Source organism: Danio rerio, chromosome 7, assembly GCF_049306965.1.
Source record: "Danio rerio strain Tuebingen ecotype United States chromosome 7, GRCz12tu, whole genome shotgun sequence".
Lineage (NCBI taxonomy): Eukaryota > Metazoa > Chordata > Actinopteri > Cypriniformes > Danionidae > Danio > Danio rerio.
The window spans coordinates 79,585,001-79,606,417 of record NC_133182.1 but is presented as its reverse complement, the minus strand read 5'-3'; the positions used below and the strand labels follow the sequence as shown (position 1 = coordinate 79,606,417).

At 38.7% G+C, this 21,417-nt stretch overlaps 1 protein-coding gene across 3 annotated transcripts in view; it reads left to right on the top strand.

Moving 5' to 3' along the window:
* The window catches only part of casq1b (calsequestrin 1b), a 34,809-nt gene that overhangs the window by 5,669 nt on the left and 7,723 nt on the right, over positions 1 to 21,417 (top strand). The window contains exon 2 of one of the 3 annotated variants that reach the window (XM_005166628.5): positions 18,227 to 18,259. The exons of 1 other annotated variant lie outside the window; for it this stretch is intronic. In XM_005166628.5, coding sequence (XP_005166685.1) covers positions 18,227 to 18,259 — 33 coding nt within the window. Of the gene's footprint in view, positions 1 to 18,226; positions 18,474 to 21,417 lie in introns of all 3 variants that reach the window. One more of the 3 variants, XM_073907140.1, reaches the window with a different exon arrangement.

Here is a 21,417-nt window from a genome sequence, read left to right as displayed (position 1 = left end):
ATGGGAAATCACTTGATAATGAAGATAAACCCTTAGGAAAGTGCAAAAATAGAGTTCTTACGCAAAGTTTTTGTCTTATTTCTAGTCCAAATATCTAAAATTCTTAAATCGAGAAGAATTTTCAGGACAGACTTAAAATATTGTGTTGTTTTCAGAAATATCGAGTCAAAATTAAATGAGTTTTCATTCAAACAAGCAGAATAATCTGCCAATGAAAGCAAAATAATGTTATTTCGAAGCAAAAAGAGTGTTTTCTACTAGTGGTTTGTTACGTCCACTCACCTGTATGAGGCACAGTCAGTACTGCATTATCAAGCTCTCTATTACATAATCCAGATTATATACAGTCCATTACTCCTGAGCTCTGCACAGATGAAGTGAGGACACAATCTGACGGTGCAGACACACTTATGTGACTCAGACTGGCTGGGAAAGAGATTTTTTGTTTGGTCTTGTTCTAAATCAGACTGTTTTAAGGTTCTAAGGGAGTCTCAGAGTGATTCGTGGTCCATTTAGAGTTGAGTTGAGCTCATGCAACTTTAATATCTCGAGAGAAACTCAGAGACGGCAGTGAAATCCTGGTCCAGTGCTGCAGAAAACTTCAGTTCAGAAAGCTTCAGTTAACTATAGAAATCTTCAGTTCAGTTCATTTCAGAAAGCTTCAGTTCGGTTCAGTTCAGAAAACTTCAGTTCAGAAAACTTCAGTTCAGTTCAGTATAGAAAGATTCAGTTCGGTTCAGAAGGCTTCAGTTCGGTTCAGTTCAGAAAGCTTCAGTTCAGTATCGAAAGCTTCAGTTCAGTATAGAAATCTTCAGTTCAGAAAGCTTCAGTTCAGTTCAGAAAGCTTCATTTCCGTATAGAAAGCTTCAGTTCAGTATAGAAAGATTCGTTTTAGTTCTGAAAGCTTCATTTTATTATAGAAAGCTTCAGTTCAGTATAGAAAACTTCATTTTAGTTAAATTGGGAAAGCTTCAGTTCAGTATAGAAAGCTTCAGTTAAGTATAGAAAGATTCATTTCAGTTCCGAAAGCTTCAGTTCAGTTTAGAAAGCTTCAGTTCAGTTCAGAAAGATTCATTTAATTGTAGAAAGCTTCAGTTTAAAAAGTTTTATTTCAGTATAGAAAGCTTCATTTTAGTTCAATTCAGAAAGCTTCGGTTCAGTCTAGAAAGATTCATTTTAGTATAGAAAGCTTCAGTTCAGTAAAGAAAAATTCTGTTCAGTTCAGAAAGCTTCAGTTCAGTTCAATTCAGAAAGCTTCAGTTCAGTCTGCTGAATAACAAACGTGCTGCTTTGGGTGAAATGCACACAATCACACATGTTTCTTCTTTGAAAAGTTTTCTTTCCTTTTTTATATTGTTTTACAGTGTGTTGGATTTAGAGATGAACATAAATCATGTCAAGTAAGTTTTTCTCAGAAATAAAGGTACAAACGCCGTGACTGGGTGGTAACTGTTCAAAAGGTGCACTTTTGTACTTGATGGGTTCATATTGGTAGCTTAAAGCTACATATTAGTACCTAATGGGTCCAAATTGTACCCTAAAGGTACATATAAGTACACCTAAAAAGAACAAAAGTGTAAGTTCTGAAAAGGTACCACCCCAGTTTCAGCTTTTGTACCATTATTTCTGAGAGTTTAAGGCTTAAATCTTTTTGTCATGTCCACACAACAGTAATGATGAGAATATATGATGTATTGATGCTCTGTTGCTTGGATAACTATGAGTAGTGATGTAGTTAAGCTGTTGAATCCTTGGTTCTGATTGGCTGATGAACATTCTTTTTTATATTCATTTAAAAATTCAGCACAAACCATTGTATAATAATAATAATACATATGCGGGTGGTGGAGCGACGAGAGGGGTTCAACAAAATACAATTACACAAAACCTAAGATAATTAAATAAATATATTATAAAGTTCAAAGATTCTTAAAGTGCATATGGCTTCAACAGTCTCTAATACCATAAAATTAGGTTTCTTCATACAGAATTAAAAGTCTCAGCAACTTCCTGTTCACAAGGACAAGCTTGCTTTATTACTTTTATTCTTAATTAAATAAGTCACTCATGCATAAACACTAAAACACAAACATCAGTGTGTGATGATGCATTCTAGTGCACTCAACTGTGTTTATTTTTACCTTTTATACTTGTCTTCTTGATCGTGACAATTATAACCCTGGAGGCTCAGGAATCTGTGTGCGCAGTTTCTGAATCCTCTGCTGCGGTTTCTATCTTGGGCTCAGACTAATATTAGCCAGTATGAGCAGTGCTCTCAAATTCATCAGCTTCTGTTCCTCTTTCTGTCCTTTTCTTGTCCTGAATTTGCAAGGTTCTCGTTCTTTGTCATTATCTTCCCTCATGCTAACAGCTCAAGACAGCGTTTGTTTGGGTTAAAGCCATAGGCTAAAGCTGAAAGTGCGCCATCTAGTGGATTTGATCCTGCATTAACTCTTGACATAAACTGCTCATCAAACATTTGTAGCTCCGGTTAAATTAAAATAACATTTTCTTTAGATCTTAGTAAAAGTATTTTTAGATTTAATGACATCTATAAGCTAATGTGCTTCAAAACAATGACAGAATTCGTGTTTATAAGATATAAAACTGATCTGAAGTTTGCAGTTCGACACTTTTTCCTCCTGAATGCAGCAGCGATTGTTTAAGCTTCTCCTCTTCGTCAGTTTCTAATCAAAACTTGACCAATCAAATGTGCCCTAATTCGCATACTACCCATCCTAAATAGTAATTGAACATAGATGTAGTGTGTATAAAGCCAAAGGTTCCCGGATGGCTAATATTGCTGACAATATACCGCGCTGGACTCGGAATTCGATTAGAACTACAAACTCGGAGAAAATTAGTGTAAACAAACTACAAATATGGCGGACTCGCGAGACCAACAGAGGCTTCAATAAAGTTGTTTGAATGACTTTTATTTAATTTCTAGCCTAATGGAAAACATTTAAATCATGTTTTCAGTGTTATATTTCATCTGCAACAACAATGTGAACTTCTATACCTGAGGGAGTTACGTCCCCCTGACTTTTAGAGCCCTGCTGAAAAATCCAGCTTAAACCAGCCTTGGATGGTTGGCTGGTTTTAGCTGGTTGACCAGCCTGGTTTTAGATGGGTTTTTGGCCAATTCCAGTCTGGTTTACAGCCATTTCCAGCCTGGTCTTAGCTGGTCAGGCTGGAAAGTGACCAGCTAAAGCCAGTTAGACCATCCTGGTTTAAGCTGGACATAGCTGGTTTTGGCTGGGCTTTCAGCCTGGCTACGCTGGTCAAGCTGGTTTTAGCTGGTCATCTCCCAGCCTGTCCAGCTAAAACCAGGCTGGAAATGGCTGGAAACCAGCCTGGAAGAGGCCAAAACCCCTCTAAAGCCAGGCTGGTCGAGAAACCAGCCAACCTGGTTTAAGCTGGATCTTTCAGCAGGGAGACCATTTAGAAACAGGTGATTAATGATTATATGAACCTAAACTTTTGTATACAGCCGTCCCACCCACTTTTAAAATGTCCGCTATGCCCCTGGTTACACACTTTTTCTTCACGAAAAACCTCCCTATTTTTAAAAAGTAATATAAGTATGCAGATTGGTCAGATCTGTGGTACAACTAAATGCTATTGGCTGTTTGATTTCAAAAGGAGGAGCTACTTTATGCCCCGCCCTCTCTTTCTAGTTATCAAATATCAAACACACATTTCAAAGCTCTTCACGGGATCTTTAAATGTAAAGCATGTCTCTCGGAAGCTGCCAGTTTAGATGTGCAGCTCACAGTGTGCTCGATCACAGATGCATTATTCATCATGCTAGACAGACTTTATTTGTGTCGGCCAAAAACAAAACTTGTTGTTCTCATATTACATCATCAGCAGGATGGAGCAGCGCTGAAATATTCAGCAGCACAGCAACACTTTTAATGGAGCAAACATTACAAATAGGGCGGCACGGTGGCTCAGTAGCTAGCACGGTGGCCTCACAGAGTTTGCATGTTCTCTCGGTGTTGACTTGAGCTTCCTCCAGGTGCTCCAGTTTCCCTCACAGTCCAATCACATGCGCTATAGGGGCATTGATTAACTAAATTTGCCATAGTGTATAAGTGTGTGTGTGTTGGGTGTTTCCCAGTGATGGGTTGCTGCTGGAGGGGCATCCGCTGCGTAAAACATATGCTGGATAAGTTGGCGGTTCATTCTGCTGTGGCGACCCCTGATTATTAAAGGGACTAAGCCAAAAAGAAAATGAATGAATGAACATCTAAATATAAATAAGCATAGGGCGGCACGGTGGCTGCATGGTGTCTCACTGTGTCCTCACAGCAAGAAGGTTCGAGTCCTGGCTGTCAGTTGGTGTGTCTGTGTGGAGTTTGCATGTTCTCCTGGTGTTGGCATGGGTTTCCTCCATAGTCACATGCGCTATAGGTGAATTGATGAACTAAATTAGCCATAGTGTAAGAGTGTGTGTGTGTGTGTGTGTGTGTATGGCTGCTTTTCAGTGCTGGGTTGCAGCTGGAAGGGCATCTGCTGTGTAAAACATATGCTGGAATAGTTGGTGGTTCATTCTGCTGTGGTGACCTCTGAAATAGAGATTAAGCCAGAGGACAATTAATAAATATTACAAGTAATATAAATACACAGAATTTATTTTATTTATTTTTTGCTTTGACAGAATCAAAACTGTGACATAAGATAATTAGAGCTGCATGGGCAGGGCTTAATTTGTGATGGAACAAGTCGGACCTCATTTTAGCGATCCCCGCTCTTCACTTTCTTCCGCGACTCCCCAACCCTCTTCATCCGTGACCATAACCAATGCAATCACACAGCAATTCGTAACTTTTTGATTTAGTGGCTAATTCAAATGAATTTGTACGATCTAATTTGTACAATTTAGATCGATTTCCTCATCACCCAATGACGGTTGGAGTTAGGGGTGGGATTGGGTGCAACGCCTCCTTTTTAAAATCGTACATTTTGGTACGGCTGCCATAACCCAAACCCACAACCTCCCCCACGCTCTTCACCTTCGCCCACGACACCTGTCTCTCCTCCAGTAACATGCCAGATCCGTTACCCCGATCTGATCCGAGACCTCACAATTTACAAATTAAGCACTGTACATGGATAATGTCTAAATGCATTCAAAATTAGGAGAGGGGTCTGGCTGCAGACCTGGTGCAGTGCAATCTGAGCTGCATCCAATGCTTTTTAATGGGCTCACCTTACCCCACCCCTAACCCTTCCCATCACAGTGACGTCACTCGCTCCATTTGAGTGCATTGTGTCTGACATTGCATCGCTGAGGGATGCAATCTCAGCTTGCATCATAAAGGCTGCATCCAGATACTATTGAAAATTGGCACATTTCATAATATAAGTGTGTGCGCTGTGTATATTTAAGTTGTGTACACTATTAAATAACACAGTATTTAACATTAACATGAACCGTATTTTGCTGTACATACAGATATACAGTATGTCACTGTGTTTTTAAGTTGCACTGTGGAAATTATATTAAATAAAATAAAATAAACAAAATAAAAAAATAAATAAAATAATTCTATTTTACAGTAAAGATGTGCATATTATTCTGTAAATACACATACAGCGAGATAAAGGTGCAGTAAATGCAAATTTGATTTGATTTACATTACGTTACACAAGTATTTACAGGAAAATGCTAATAAATGCACACATGCATATTGGAGAAAATGTTTATTTATTAATTTTCCTTCAGCTTAGTCCTTTATTTATCAGCGGTCGCCACAGAGGAATGAACCGCCAACTATTCCAGCATATGTTTTACACAGTGGATGCCCTTCCTGGTGGATACCCAGTACTGGGAAACACCCATACACACTCATTCACACACAAACTCGTACACTACGGCCAGTTTAGTTGATCAGTTCCCCTATAGCGCATGTGTTTGGACTGTGGGGGAAACCGGAGCACCAGGAGGAAACCCACACCAACACGGGGAGAATATGCAAACTCCACACACCAACAGACCCAACCGGGCCTCAAACAAGCAACCTTGTTGCTGTGAGGTCACAGTGCTAACCACTGAGCCACCCCTATATTTATTTATATTTATATGTTCATCCATTAATTTTAGGCTTAGTCCCTTTATTCAGCAGAGGTCTCCACAGCAGAATGAACCACCAACTTATCCAGCATATGTTTTAAGCAGCGGATGCCCTTCCAGTTGCAACCCAACACTGGGAAACACACATACACACTTATTCACAACATGCAAACTCCACACAGAAATGACAACTGATCCAGCTCGAACCAGCAACCTTGCACCACTGCGCACTACCCACTGCGCCACCGTGACCCCCCATATATTTAGATCTAAAATATGCAAATTCATTCATTTTCTTGTTGGCTTAGTCCCTTTATTAATCCAGGGTCGCCACAGCAGAATGAACCACCAACTTATCCAGCAAGTTTGTACGCAGCGGATGCCCTTCCAGCCGCAACCCATCTCTGGGAAACATCCACACACACACTACGGACAATTTAGCCTACCCAATTCACCTGTACTGCATGTGTTTGGACTGTGGGGGAAACCGGAGCACACGCAGGGAGAACATGCAAACTCCACACAGAAACACCAACTGAGCCGAGGCTCGAACCAGCGACCCAGCGACCTTCTTGCTGTGAGGCGACGGCACTACCTACTGCGCCACTGGCTCACCATATGCAAATTATATATTAATGTAAATATCTATGTGACAAAGAAGACTGAAATAGTTTTGTTTTTATGAATGTGTGTGTATCACATCATCATTCCTGAACTAATGGAGGTTTATTGTGGAGTGTGTCACTGTGTTATCTTTGACCGATGGCATTCTTGTCCTCATAAATGCATCAAATCATCTCTAATAAATAGATAAAACAGTAAAACACACATCTTCCCTGACAGAAGGCTGATAGGAGGTGTTCAGCGGCTGTAATAACAGCCTGTAGTTCCTGCATTAATAACTCATGTGTGCCGCCAAGCACACAATTATTATTATGTAAGACTCCACCGGGCGGCCATGAAACATTTACACAGCTCGTCCATGTTTGAGCCACGAGAGAACAACATGTCGAGTTCAGGACACAGATGAAGGAGGATTCATGCTATTTTGGAGGAGAACATACTGTCGTTTCACTATTAAAGGGCCATGAAACCCCCTAGTTTCAGCAGGGTGTTTCACACCTCTACTTTGGAAAAAGTCAGAAAAATGGGCGTGTCCAGCTCTGTTTAGGGGGGAGTGTCGGAGTAACTAAAGTGGGATGGTGTGGAAGTGTTGATTTGGGCACACGTGAGTTTCAGAGTCAAAATACACACACACACACACACACACACACACACACACACACACACACACACACACACACACAGGAGAAAGTGACTGTGTTTACATGGACATCTGTAGTCGAATTATTTGCCAAATTATTAAATGTTGGACTTTAACTGCAGTTTGGCTCTTTCATTCAGGGAATTCATTCATGCCCCTCGCGACAAACGAGATATTTGATTGGAGGATCTGCTCTAAGCGTGTATTTTTCATGCAGTGTTTGATACCGCACGGCGAATGAGAGAAAAAAACTCAGCATTTCCCGGAAACTTAGATGCACACGGCAGGTAGCGTCAGAAAGCCGCGTGTGTTATTCCGGTCACTAAATGCGGTGAAAATCCTACACGAGGTTAAAGTTTGGTTGCGGTGCTAACATGTTTACACTCGTTGCAATAGTTAACTTAATTCGATACGAACAAACTGAATAAACAAAGAGCACTGGTCACTCACTTACCAAATCTGTAGAGACAGGACAATCACCAGCAACTAGAGCCGCGTCTTTATTAAGAGGAGACGAGCAGCGAATCCGGATCTCAGCGTTTGCAGATGAGAACAGCTCTCAGGTAAACAATAATCCTCCTTAGACACGTAAATTATTGTTGTCGAGCGTCGCGTACACTGTTAATCCACACGTGACTCCAGCTGAGCTCTCACAGAGAGAAAATGAAAACAAAACTTCACTGCAGCAAACTATAAAAGCAACACTTCACACTTGTTTTGCCAACACAACGTGGCGTCTCTGTCGTCTAAACACTGTGACAGTAATGAATATTAATGAAGTTGCACAATAGAGCGCGCTGATTGGTTTGAACCAAGCTTTACTCATGCATTAATGCAGCACACTGTAAGACGTAATAAGACACACTCTGGCACAGATGTCCAGTCTGCACGCTGGAATACACGCTATTATCTCATGACCGTGACGCAGCTTCAAAAATTTGTTTCAAACTGGAAGTATGAATTTGCTTGAAATAACACAAAAACAACCAATTTACACGTTTTAGTGAAATATAGGTGTCCTAATAGTGTTTATAGCAGTGTGGGACACATATACGACTGTCAACAGCTCAACACATGTGTTTTGGTGTTTCGTGGCCCTTTAAGTCTTCAGATAACGTGCTATTTCAACACAGTCTCATGGCAGTTCGTAACTTTTTGATTTAGTAGCTAATTCGTATGAATTTGTACAATCTAATTCGTACAATTTTGTACAATTTACTCATCCCCCAATGACGGTTGTGTTTAGGGGTGGGGTTAGGTGCCTCCTATTTAAAATCCTACAATTTCGCACGACTGAACTCGTATGAATTCGTACGAATTCTCCACTAAACCGGCAAAACGTAAAATACTTATGTTTTCTCGTGAGATCGGGCTGGCTATTTTGGTATTCACAAAACTGAAGACAGCATCTATAATGACTGAACTTCAAAATGTGGGTGAAATTATGCTCTATCATGTGAGGATCGCTAAAAATAGGCCAGAGAATTCTTATAAATTAACTCCGTATATGTTAGTATATTAGGGTGCTTTATTTTTTTTTTTAATAATAGTTTACCTGTTCAGGTGTTTTATTTGAGACATATGTCAGGTTTTCGTCACTTTGATCGACATTCTCCCTTTGTACGTGTCATCAGAGAAAGAAAGCCCCGCCCATTAGTGACCAGCTTTCCTTTATTAGCATAAACAGCAGCCCTAGTCATTTTAAATCTGCCACTATGCTGACACACAGGCATCTGTAGCTCCGCCCTCTTTTAATCTCATTTGAATTTAAAGGGACAGTCACCAAAACGGCAGAATGCGGGGACAATAAATATAAAACTTCTGATGAGCAATTTTACAAATAAAATAATAAATAAATAATATATGACTTTGCCTGAATACGTCAACATTAATTAAGACACTTAAGAACTGAACAGAAATTGATCATACAAAAAACAAAACAGTGACATTTATGTTCCGACGCAGCACAGTGCTCATGTAGTAAGCGCACAGTTAAACAATATGCTAATTGTGGCCGTTAATGTTAAGTTAACGTCATCCCAAGTCATCACAAATAAAACAATGCATGGCTTTGGCGTGTTAGCAGCAGTGCACTATGCAACAAGCTATTGCTAGGTAATAATTTAATTACTAATATTGCAGATTTATGGAAATTACATCAGCATTTTTGTGCAGTAACAGTTTATGAATGAGTCTGCGTCTACTACATTAAAGAGAATCCTTTATTTACAGTGATAAAGATACCCTATTTACTGGAGTTTAACATGAATTGAGCCACAGCCACACACCTGTTGAACTGGGATAGCAGACATTGGGCCAAACCACTGTGAGGAACGGGAGAGGGAACTCAGCTGTTTCTGGATGCATATTTTGCTTCTTTATTTTTGGACTTTCACAAATATTTCAGGTATACATGCATATATTTTTCACAATAGAGTGTGCAATTTATTTAGCAATTTTTTTTGGAGGAGCCAATCCTCTGATAGGGGGGACATGTCCCCTCTGTTCCCGCCTGGATGATGACAGCACATAATATTAGACTAGATGTCCTTCGAGACTGGTACTCAGCTTAAAGTGACATTTAAAGGCTTAACTAGGTTAATTAGGGTAAAGTTAGGGTAATTAGGCAAGTCAATAGGTGCGTTCGACTTGAACCATGATTGCAGCCGGTGATCATCAAGATTAGCCGAGCGCAGGTGGGGGCAGAGTTGAAAACGGAGCCGGACAGCCGGACACTCTGGGGCTCAAAGATGCGGCAGTCATGATGACCAATCACATGGCATCATCATCATTTTGTTTATTTATTTTTATTTTATTATAATTTTTTATAACAATGCGTCATCAGAGGGAGAAAGTCCCGCCCACTAGTGACCGTCTCTCCCTCATTAGCATAAACAACAGCCCTGAGTCATTTTGAATCTGCCACTATGCTGACACACAGGCATCTGTAGCTCCGCCCTCTTTTAATCTCATTTGAATTTAAAGGGGGAAAAAAAGTTAAAGTTCAACATGAATTGAGCCACAGCCACACACCTGTTGAACTGCAGACAAACCACTGTGAGGAACGAGAGGGGGAATTCAGCTGTTTCTAAATGCATCTTTTGTTTCTTCTTTTTTGGAATTAGACAAATATTTTAGGTATACATGCATAAAATCTTTACAATAGTGTGTGCAATTTATTTTGCTCTTTTTTTTTGGAGGAGGCAATCCTCTGATTGGGGGTGGGGGGGATGGGATGTCCCCTCTGTCCCCGCCTGGATGATGACAGCACATAATAATAGGCTAGATATTCTTCAAAACAGTAGTATTCAGCTTAAAGTCACAATTAAAGGCTTAATTAGGGTAACCAGCATGCACCGCTTTAAGACAGATTTCAGTCGATCTGCACGGCGCTTCATGAAGTCGAACACACCTATTGTATAACAGTGGTTTGTTCTGGAGACAATCCAAAATTAATATTGCTGAAGGGGCTAATATTATTGAGCTTAAAATGGCTTTAAAACAATTAAAAACTGCTTTTATTCTAGCCAAAATAAAACAAATAAGACTTTCTCCAGAAGAACAAACATTAATACTGGAAATACTGTGAGAAATTCCTGAATCTGAATCAACATTGATTGGGAAATAATTGAATAAATTCAAACAAGGGCGAGTAATTCTGACTTCAATTGCACATCTAAGAAGACAAATCAGCTGAATTCAGGATGCTTATATAATTCCCCTGTCCGTTTAGTCATAGATGTAGCAGGCAAATTATACAAAGCCAGTATAATTCCAGCTCACGTGATTCTTTACATCCTCCAAACTGAACAAGCAGATGCATCTCAGCCCCACAGAGGCTCCATGAATGAGCAATCAGTGATGAAGAGCCGCTTCACACGCTTCATTATGTGCATTTCTCTCTCTGTTTGCCATCATTTCTGCTCCGGGCTGAAGCCAGAGCGCTCCGTGTTCATTTACGAGTTCATATTACAGCTGAATCACACTCGCAAGAGCACTCGCGTCTCTCAGCTGTTGACTCCAGTCCAGATTTACTGCCGTCTGAGGCCTGAAACTCGCTGCCGTCAGCCTGACATTTGGCAAGATGAAGTTGAAAACAGCTCAGTGTGAGTGACTGGAGAATAAAGCAGCAGGGAGCATCATGACGTACATTATTATATAGACAAAATACAGTCAGGAAAAAACCCTCGAGGATAAAAACACCATAAAGGCCTGTTTCCATTGTGGTCCTTCATTGCCTTTGGCTCAGTCTCCATTTCAGAGATCGCCACAGCAGGATGCGTAGACACTAGGGGGGGCAGTACGACAACAACTTTGACTCCTTTTCACACTAATGACATCCCTACTGAAAAAAACAGCTTAAACCAGCCTAGGCTCGACCAGGCTGGTTTTAGAGGGGTTTTGGCCATTTCCACCCTGGTCTTGGCTGGTCAGGCTGGAAGATGACCAGCTAAAACCAGCTTGACCAGCCTAGCCAGGCTGGGAACCCAGACAAAACCAGCTATGTCCAGCTTAAACCAGGCTAGTCAGGCTGGTTTTAGCTGGATTTAGCTGGTCAGTTTCCAGCCTGACCAGCTAAGACCAGGCTGGAAATGGCTGGAAACCAGCCTGGAAATGGTCAAAACCCCTCTAAAACCAGCCTGGTCGACCAGCTAAAACCAGCCAACCAGCCTAGGCTGGTTTAAGCTGTTTTTTTTTTCTGCAGGGATATTATCTAGGAATAAAGCATCATGCAACATTAATGCATCATTAAAAACCAGAGCTGGGTTAGTTAATGCATTGGTAGATAGCAATAACTAATGATAAACTATAGTTATAGTTTCTGAAAAATCTAGCTTAAACCAGACTAGGCTGGTTGGCTGGTTTTAGCTGGTAGATCAGTCTGGTTTTAGAGGGGTTTTGGCCTCTTCCAGGCTAGTTTTCAGCCATTTCCAGCCTGGTCTTAGCTGGTCAGGCTGGAAAATGACCAGCTAAAACCAGCTCGACCAGCCTGGTTTAAGCTGGATATAGCTGGTTTTGGCTGGACTCCCAGCTTGGCTAGGCTGGTCAAGCTGGTTTTAGCTGGATTTGGCTGGCCTGACCAGCTAAGACCAGGTTAGAAATGGCTGGAAACCAGCATGGAAGTGGCCAAAACCCCTCTAAAACCAGGCTGGTCAACCAGCTAAAACCAGCGTAGGCTGGTTGCAGCTGGATTTTTCTGCAGGGTACTTTATTTTCATTACCTAACATTAACAATGCATTGTTCGTCATTCGTTCATGTTAGTACATACAATAACTAATGGACTCTTATCGTAAAGTGTGACCAGGAAGCATTTGATTAGTGTGATAATGTTAACAATTGTAAAGTGCGACCGTATCTTTTATATCTTGCCATAAATCAAACTAGTTATACAATATGAACAGGAGCATCTGCTGATATAGTAATGTGCTCTTCGGAAAGTGAAGAGGATTTGCGTTTCATTATACTGTCCTCTGGATTGTAGTTATGATTTTTAATGTGTCTTTTTCTGTAGTCCTCATATTTCCCTGGCGATATAAAATGGGCACGTCAGAAAACGAGGATTCACTGAATTGATTGTTGCTTTTAGGATCTCTGAATTAAAAGCATCCATCTTTTATGCTGTTTTATGGGTGTACAGTTGGAGAACGGGATGATTTTATGCGTGCTGGAGACTGAGACATGAGCTGCCGTTTAGTGAGTCAGATCTGTTGTGAAGCTTCAAATGAGTCACTGAAGCCAATGAATCACTCTTTCACACCGAACCAGCAGCCAAACCAAGACTCTCAAGAAAGCACAAGACAACAGAGAGACTTCCAGAGATGTGAGTTAGACTTATGCACAAACCTGCAATATTAATATATCGATAAATTGAATTGTGTAAAGCATTTAAAAGGATTTTTATGGATTTTACCGACTGAGTTGTCATATCCGTTAACCCTAAGTGTTATCCTTCCGCACATTGAGGTCTCACATTCCAACACAGTAGGTAGCGAAAATGCACCTTAAGCTGGTTTGCCACTCGCCATTAAACCAAAAAGGAGAAGTTGTGTTGATTCTATAGTTGCTATGGTAATGCAATTATTAAAATAATATACATAAATGACCCAATACTGTGCTTTTTAAAAATATAAGGTTGCGTTTAGGGGCGTGGTTTTGTGCCACGCCTACTTAAAAAAATAAATAAAAATAAATACTAAAATTTTACAACTGAACTTATACGAATTAGACACAAAACATAAAATAGTTAAATTCCTCGTAAGATCAGGCTGGTTATTCACTACGAACAAAAGAATATCTCCAAAAATGACGCATTCTCATGGCAATTTGTAACTTTTTGATATAGTAGCTAATTCGCATGCATTCATACAATTTTATTCATACATTTTACCACGATTTGCTTATCCCCAATGATGGTTGCATTTAGAGGCGGAGTTTGGTGCAACACCTACTTTAAAAAAAATACAAATAAATTAAATACTAAAATCATACGAATTAGACATAAAACGTAAAATAGTTACGTTCTTCGTAAGATCAGGCTGGTTATTCACTACGAACAAAAAAAATCTCCAAAAATGACGCAATCTCATAGCAATTTGTAACTTTTTGATTTAGTAGCTAATTCTTATGAAGTTATACAATCCCATTTAAACATTTAAGCATGATTTGCTAATCTCCAATGATAGTTTCATTTAGGGGCGGGGTTTGGTGCCATGCCTACTTAAAATAATTTAATAAATACTAAAATTATACAACTGAACTCATACGAATTAGACACAAAACGTAAAATAGCTATGTTCCTCATAAGATCAGGCTGGTTATTCACTACAAACAAAAAATATCTGTAAAAATGACACATTCTCATGGCAATTTTCTAATTTTTGATTTAGTAGCTACAAGTTATACCATCTTATTCATACATTTTACCACAATTTGCTTATGCCCAATGATGATTGCTTTTAGGGGCGGAGTTTGGTGCAACGCCTACTTAAAAAAAAAAAATAAATAAAAATAAAATTTTACAACTGAACTTATACGAATGAGACACAAAACGCGAAATAACTCCGTTCCTCGTAAGATCAGCCTGGTTTTTCACTACGAACAAAAAATATATCTAAAAATGACGCAATCTCATAGCAATTTTTAACTTTTTGATTTAGTAGCTAATTTTTATGAATTTATACAATATCATTCATACATTTTAGTACGATTTGCTTATCCCCAATGATGATTGCGTTTAGGGGCGGGGTTTGCTGCCAAGCCTACTTTTAAAAATCGCACATTGAATTTGCACGAATTAGCCACTAAACACACAAAACGAAAAATAATTACATTTCCTTGAGAGATCGGTCTGGTTATTCACTAAAATATCTCTAAAAAAAAACATCATGCTACTGTTTGTTACTTGTTAATGCAGAGCTTGTGAAACGACCTCTGAACCTGGAGGTTAAAGACGGAATTGACTGTTCTCCTCATTGTTTTGTGATTTCCTGAGCCCATTGACTTCTGAACTAAAGGTCAGACGGTCTAACATCACAAGCAATACGAATAAAACATTTCCAATGGGGAAATGAGTCCTCTCCACCATCTAAAACAGAGATTTGAATATGACCTTTCAGTCCTTTCTCACGAAACAATTATCAGAAGTGATTCTGCTAGAAGAAAGGTTATTTTTTCCCTCGGTTTATAAGCTTCTGTCTCTGTCTGAACACATGCTGTCAGATGTGAATCATAGCTGAGTCATTTCAGCTGTCATCTTCTCACATTTCTCAAATCAACAGTCTGCTGTAACATACACAGAGCAGCGTCAACTTTACTCAGCAGGTAGTTTAATGGTTATAATGTGCCTTTAGATGCTCTGTTAATAACAGCAGACTATTTACAAAGCTCTTCTCCATGCTGCTGTGTGTCTGAAGTTTTCATTATCAGCCATGTTATCTTGTTATAATTTCTGAGAGCTTTGTATGATTAAGACGATGCGGTACCAGGTGAGCTACCAAGCAAGTTTACAATGCCAGACACAAATAGAGCTGGATGTGTCAGAAACATGTCAAATTATGTTAGTTTACAAATCATGCACTATGGTCAACATGTTCAACATCACAACATGTATAAAATTGTACCTATTAACGTACAACAGCCATCTTTAATGTATAATATTTTGGTTACAAAATTACTATAAGCCCACATACAAAAATAATAAAGTAATTTATAGTAAATACTGTAGTGTTTTTACCATACTATAGAATTGATCTGTTGTGATGATTCTTTAGTTGCTATGGTAACACAATGAATACAGTAATTATTCTGATGTGGTAATTTTGTGGTTGCTAAGATAACAACGACTACAGTAATTGATCAGATGTGGTGATTCTATAGTTGCTATGGTAACACAACAACTACAGTATTTGATCTAAAGAGGTAATTCTATAGTTGCTATGGTAACACGACTACAGAAATTGGTCCGATGTGGTGATTCTATAGTTGCTATGGTAACACAACAACTACAGTATTTGATCTAAAGAGGTAATTCTATAGTTGCTTTGGTAACAAAACTACAGTAATTGATCTGATGTGGTGATTCTATTGTTGCTAAGGTAACACGACTACAGCAATTGATCTGATGTGGTAATTCTATAGTTGCTATGGTAACAACAACTACAGTATTTGATCTAAAGTTGTAATTATATAGTTGCTTTGGTAACACAACAACTATAGTAATTGAGTGGTAATTCTATAGTTGCTATGGTAACAATGACAACAGTAATTGATCTGATGAAGTAATTCTATAATTGCTATTGTAAAACAACGACTACAGTAATGAATCTGATGTGGTAATTCTAATGTTGCTATGGTAACAGAACAACTATCGTAATTAACTTGTGTTGATTATATAGTTGCTATGGTAACAGAACGACTACAGTAATTGCTCTGATGTGGTAATTCTAAAGTTGCTATGGTAACACAACGATTACAGTAATTGATCTGATGTGGTAATTCTAATGTTGCCATGGTAACAGAACAACAATTGTAATTAACCTGTGTTGATTATATAGTTGCTATGGTAACAGAACAACTGCAGTAATTGTTCTGATGTGGTAATTCTATAGTTGCTATGGTAACACAACCCAACTTTAGTGTATATTATACTACATTACACTATCGTTTACTGTATAGTATTTATTACAGTTGATCAGTTCACTATAGTTAATGCTAAACTAAAGCATTCATTAACAAAGTATTGTCAATACTACATTATAATTGACTTTACATTACAAAAAGACTATAGTAAAGTTTTTAGACCCATTTTAGAGCCATAGAGGTACAGTTATAGCTTTTGTACCTCCATTACACCTTTTTTTTCTAACAGGAGTTTATTAAGCTTAATAAAAGTTGTGTTTCAGTTCTTTTAGTTTTCATTTCAGCGAGTATATATTTCCAGAGAGCCCTGGTTGTTTATTTCAGTTTGCTTCTGAACATCTGTTGACAGCATACAGACAAGCTTAAGACATGCTGAGACCATATTACAACAGAACAGAAGTGCTGGGAAAGTGTTAAAAATAAAGCACAGATGGGCTTGTGCAGAACAACTGCTTCCCTCAAATCTGAAATAAATAAATGAGTTTTCCAACCGTTCACTCAAGTGAAGTTAAACTCAGCATGTAATCTAAATTTGCTCTTTAAAATTAGTTATATGTGTATATAGTAGTGTTTGCTATAAACTATATGCATCTCAGCACTTCAAGCTTTTGGTAAAAATATGTCTTGCCATCAAAATCTTTAATCATGAATTATTAATTATGGTATTAACCTTCCCTACCACAATTGAAACAACTTTTGTTGACTTCTGGTCCGTTAGGGCGGGGCTATCAGGCATTTAGGGCGGGGTTATCACACATTTAACGTGGAGCTATCAGGCACTTAGGGTGGGCCGATCAGGCATTTAGGGTGGAGCTATCAGTCAATTAAGGGGAGAGCTATCTGTCATTTAGGGCAAGGCTGTCAGTAATTTAAGGTGGGGCTATTAGTGATTTAAGGTGGGGCTATCAGTCATTTGGGGTGGAGCTATTAATTAATAAGGGCGGGGCTATCAGTAATTTAGGTTGGAGCTATTGGTCATTTAGGACGGGGCTTTCAGTCATTTAGGGAGGGGCTATTAGTTTTTTTGGGGCGGAGTTATCAGTCCTTTAGGGCGGAGCTATCAGTCCTTTGGGGCGGGATAATCAATAATATACAATCAAGCTATCGGTACTTTAGGGCGGGTCAGTGAGTGATTGGATGTAGTGGTTGAACTGCGTATTGCAGTCTACATTTTTTTAAATCAGAGAGGGTTTTTTCACTGGGCCACTCCTCCTCTGACATGATGCACACACAGGTTGCCAGATTGATCACAGAAGCAAGCATGCCTGATTATTAAGCTGCACAGATAATCTTTACATTTGTAATATTGACATTATTTGCTCCTAAAATAGCACCTCACTTGGATTTGTGTAACTCTGAATCTGTTTCTCATTTGAGAGGCTACTATTGTACTGCTGAGGACATGTTTTTATGTATACATTGAGACATCCTTCAAGACTGAAATGAAATGCAGAGTTTTTCCCACCAAGGCAACCCGGGGTGCTGAAGTCGAATTGGTTAAACAGGCAGTGGGCTGGTTATAGAGACCAAAACAAAGACAGACATTCTGACACTGAACACACATTTACAGGACTTTAGTGTTGTTTTTCAGACAAACAAGCGTGTTTACTTAGCATGTTTCTTAAAAATCTGCAAACAGATGCTTCATAAGAGTCAAAAATGTACATATAGCAGCTTTAGTGTGATGCTGTGCTGGGTTATTTTCGGCTGAACTCTAAAGTCACATGACCTTTCTCTGCAGCTGTTAACCAGTCCCGCCGCCTTGACTTACCAGGTACGTTGAGACCGGCCAATGCCTTCTGTCCTCTCCTTTTTCCTTCTCTGTGTTCCTCAAAGTCTGGCTTATCACTAAAGCTTCATCCAAAATATCTGAACAGCATCCTCAGCGTCTCCTCTAAAGGCCTTTAAAGGCACGTGAGACCCGTGGAGAGAATGAATGAACGATGCTCCTTCAGACGTGTTGGATGTGGCCGGTGAGAGCTGTCGCAGTGAGTTTTACAGAGACACCAGTGACCAGCGGCTGCCATTAATGCGACTGTCTGTCCGCTTATTTCACTGTGCTCATCAGAGTTTAGCATCATGTTAAACTCTGAAACTGATGAAGGGTCTTGTTGTTACTGCAGTGGCTTTATATTTGAGCTCAGGGTTGTTAAAGGTCCCGTGAAGTGCTTTGAAATATATATATATTTTTTTATTTGGTGTTTGGCAGTCTTAACTGAAACATGAATAGAGGGTGGGGCATATGTTAGCCCCTCCCCCTTTTTAAAGGACCCAATGGGGTTTGTTTTTATCACAGCTCTGTAAGTGAGAGTGGTTGAGATCAAGTGCATCAAATGAACAGAGGAAGGGGGCGGGGCATGTCATGCACTAGAGAACATCTGATTGGCCAGAAGATTTGATGAGAAACAGAAGTATGATTTGACCTGATAAATATCGTAGAGTCTTTTAGGAGGAAGTGACAAACTGCAAACTTTAGATGTCTATATGAGGTTTACATCTTGAATTTTGTCAGTGTTTTGTAGCTTAGATATCCTTAAAACTAACAATACTGTTACTAACATTTAAATATCTATATTTCACGGGACCTTTAATGAGTTGTTTCTGCTGAATATGAACACGCTTTCATCAGTTACTCACCTTCATGTGGTTGGAAATCACGCCAGAAGAAGATGCTTTGTTGAATGTTTTGCTTTCTACACTCCATACAGCATCAAGCACACATAGAAAAATACAAGTACAAGCCTCCAAACTTCCAGAATTGCGGGTCCATTCAGTTATCTTTCATTAATTTGCCTTAAACTAGACTGATATAAAACCAACGTATAAATAACTGTGAGTGTTGAGTTTACACATAATGGGTGAAAAACATTAACACTATCAGAAGTGTAACTTTTACACTCTACAGCTGTGGTGGCCAATCCTGTTCCTGGAGATCTACCTTGTGCAGAGTTCAGCTGTAATTCTGATCAAACACAACTAAAGCTGTGGTCACACTGGACTTTTATTGCCCATAGACTTTTATTCATATGCATGTGAACGCGTCAGACTGAAAAACGCAAGCATGCGTGACAAGTTTTGCAGTTCGCTGCATTTGAAAGTTCAAGCTTGGTGAACTCTGACCTGCCAAATCGCACACATGACTGCGTGAGACCTCATGAAACATGACCTCTCTGGACAGAAATGTAAAAAAATGCACCAAATCGCTCACTTTTTTTTTAAATGTCTAATGATCTTGTTTGACCCCGCCCCCTTTTAACAGCGCCATATAACAGAATTCCACATGCTCGATCTCTAGTGTGACGCAGTGTGAAGGAGCACTTGGTAATTGCAGACAGGTGTGTTTGCAGTCAGGTTGCTCTGCACAGGGCTCATACACATTTTAACTACTAAAATTTCATCAGTTTTCCATGATTTTTTTCCAAGAGTTAAGAAAATTTTATGACCTAGTGTTTCATGCAATGTCTACATATGGGTGGTAAAAGAAAGACGTTGCATGTTTAAATTGATTTCAGCATATCGTAAAACACGCAGCAATTTATTTAGTTTTAATTTATATTTATATCTAAGTAAAATTGATTTAGATAATGCTTACACAGCACTAATAATATAAGAGATTGTGATTGGCAAAAGACAGAACAGAAGTAAACAACCTCAATACAAATATCTGCTTTCCATGACTTTTCCAAAACTTTGTGGGTTTTTTTTTTTTTTTTGTTTTGTTTTTACAACCTTTTCCAGGCCTGGAAAATGCCATGTCAAAATTACATGACTTTTCCAGGTTTTGCATGACTGTATGAACCCTGTCTGCAGGAAGGCAGATCTCCAAGAACAGGATTGAGCACCCCTGCACTACAGTGTGGACACTGTACACACACACACACACACACACACATTACCGGTGTTAAATTTAACACCACAGGTGTTATTTTTATACTGGCGACTATTTTTATATTGGAAACTTATAGAATTAATGTCATTAAAATGATTAATTAGTGTCAGCCAAAAGAAAAAAACATGTGTTTGCCATCAGAAAAATAATTATTTAATGGATTTTCTATTTTGAAGAGTTTGTATGTTAAAAAAAAAAAAAAAAAAACAAGTATGGCTAAAACTATTAATTTGTTTTTCTGTGATTTGGCAAAGTGGAAATTAGTGTCTGAAATAATAAGATTTCAGTGTGAAGGTATTTATTTAATCAATGATAATCTTATTAATGTACTTAAAGAAACAGTCCACCCATAAATGAAAATCCTGTCATCATTTACTCATCCTCCAATTGTCCCACACCTGTTTGGCTTTCTTTTTTCTGTTAAAGACAAAATAAGATACTCTGAAGAATGATGGAAACCGGTAACCATTGACTTCCATTGTTTTCTTAGTTGCTACTATAGAAGTCAGTGGCTTTGAGTTTCCAACATTCTTCAGATATCTTCTTTATGACCAAAATGAACCTGTACAATCACTTAAGGGTAAACAAGCAATCAGTAAATGTTGATTTTTGGGTGAGCTGTGCCTTTAAGGTGTCAAATGCTGCAATTATGTTCATTTATGCGCTCATTTCAATCACTATGAGTTACTGTATATGCAGGAATGTGTCTGTGTGTGTGTCTGCCTGTGTGTTTATGAATGTGCTTGATCTGAGAATCTTATGCATATGATCATACTGATCAAGTCTGTCCATCATCAGCTCCTGTTTCACATAGATATAGAAAGTGTGAAGGAACACACATAGAAATCTGATATACGGCTATATGAAAATAACATATATGTCTTGTCCATATTTGGATATATATATATATATATATATATATATATATATATATATATATATATATATATATATATATATATATAATACAAATAAGTACATGACATATATGTTATTTGCATATATATCCATATATCAGATTTCTATGTGTCATGTAAATACTG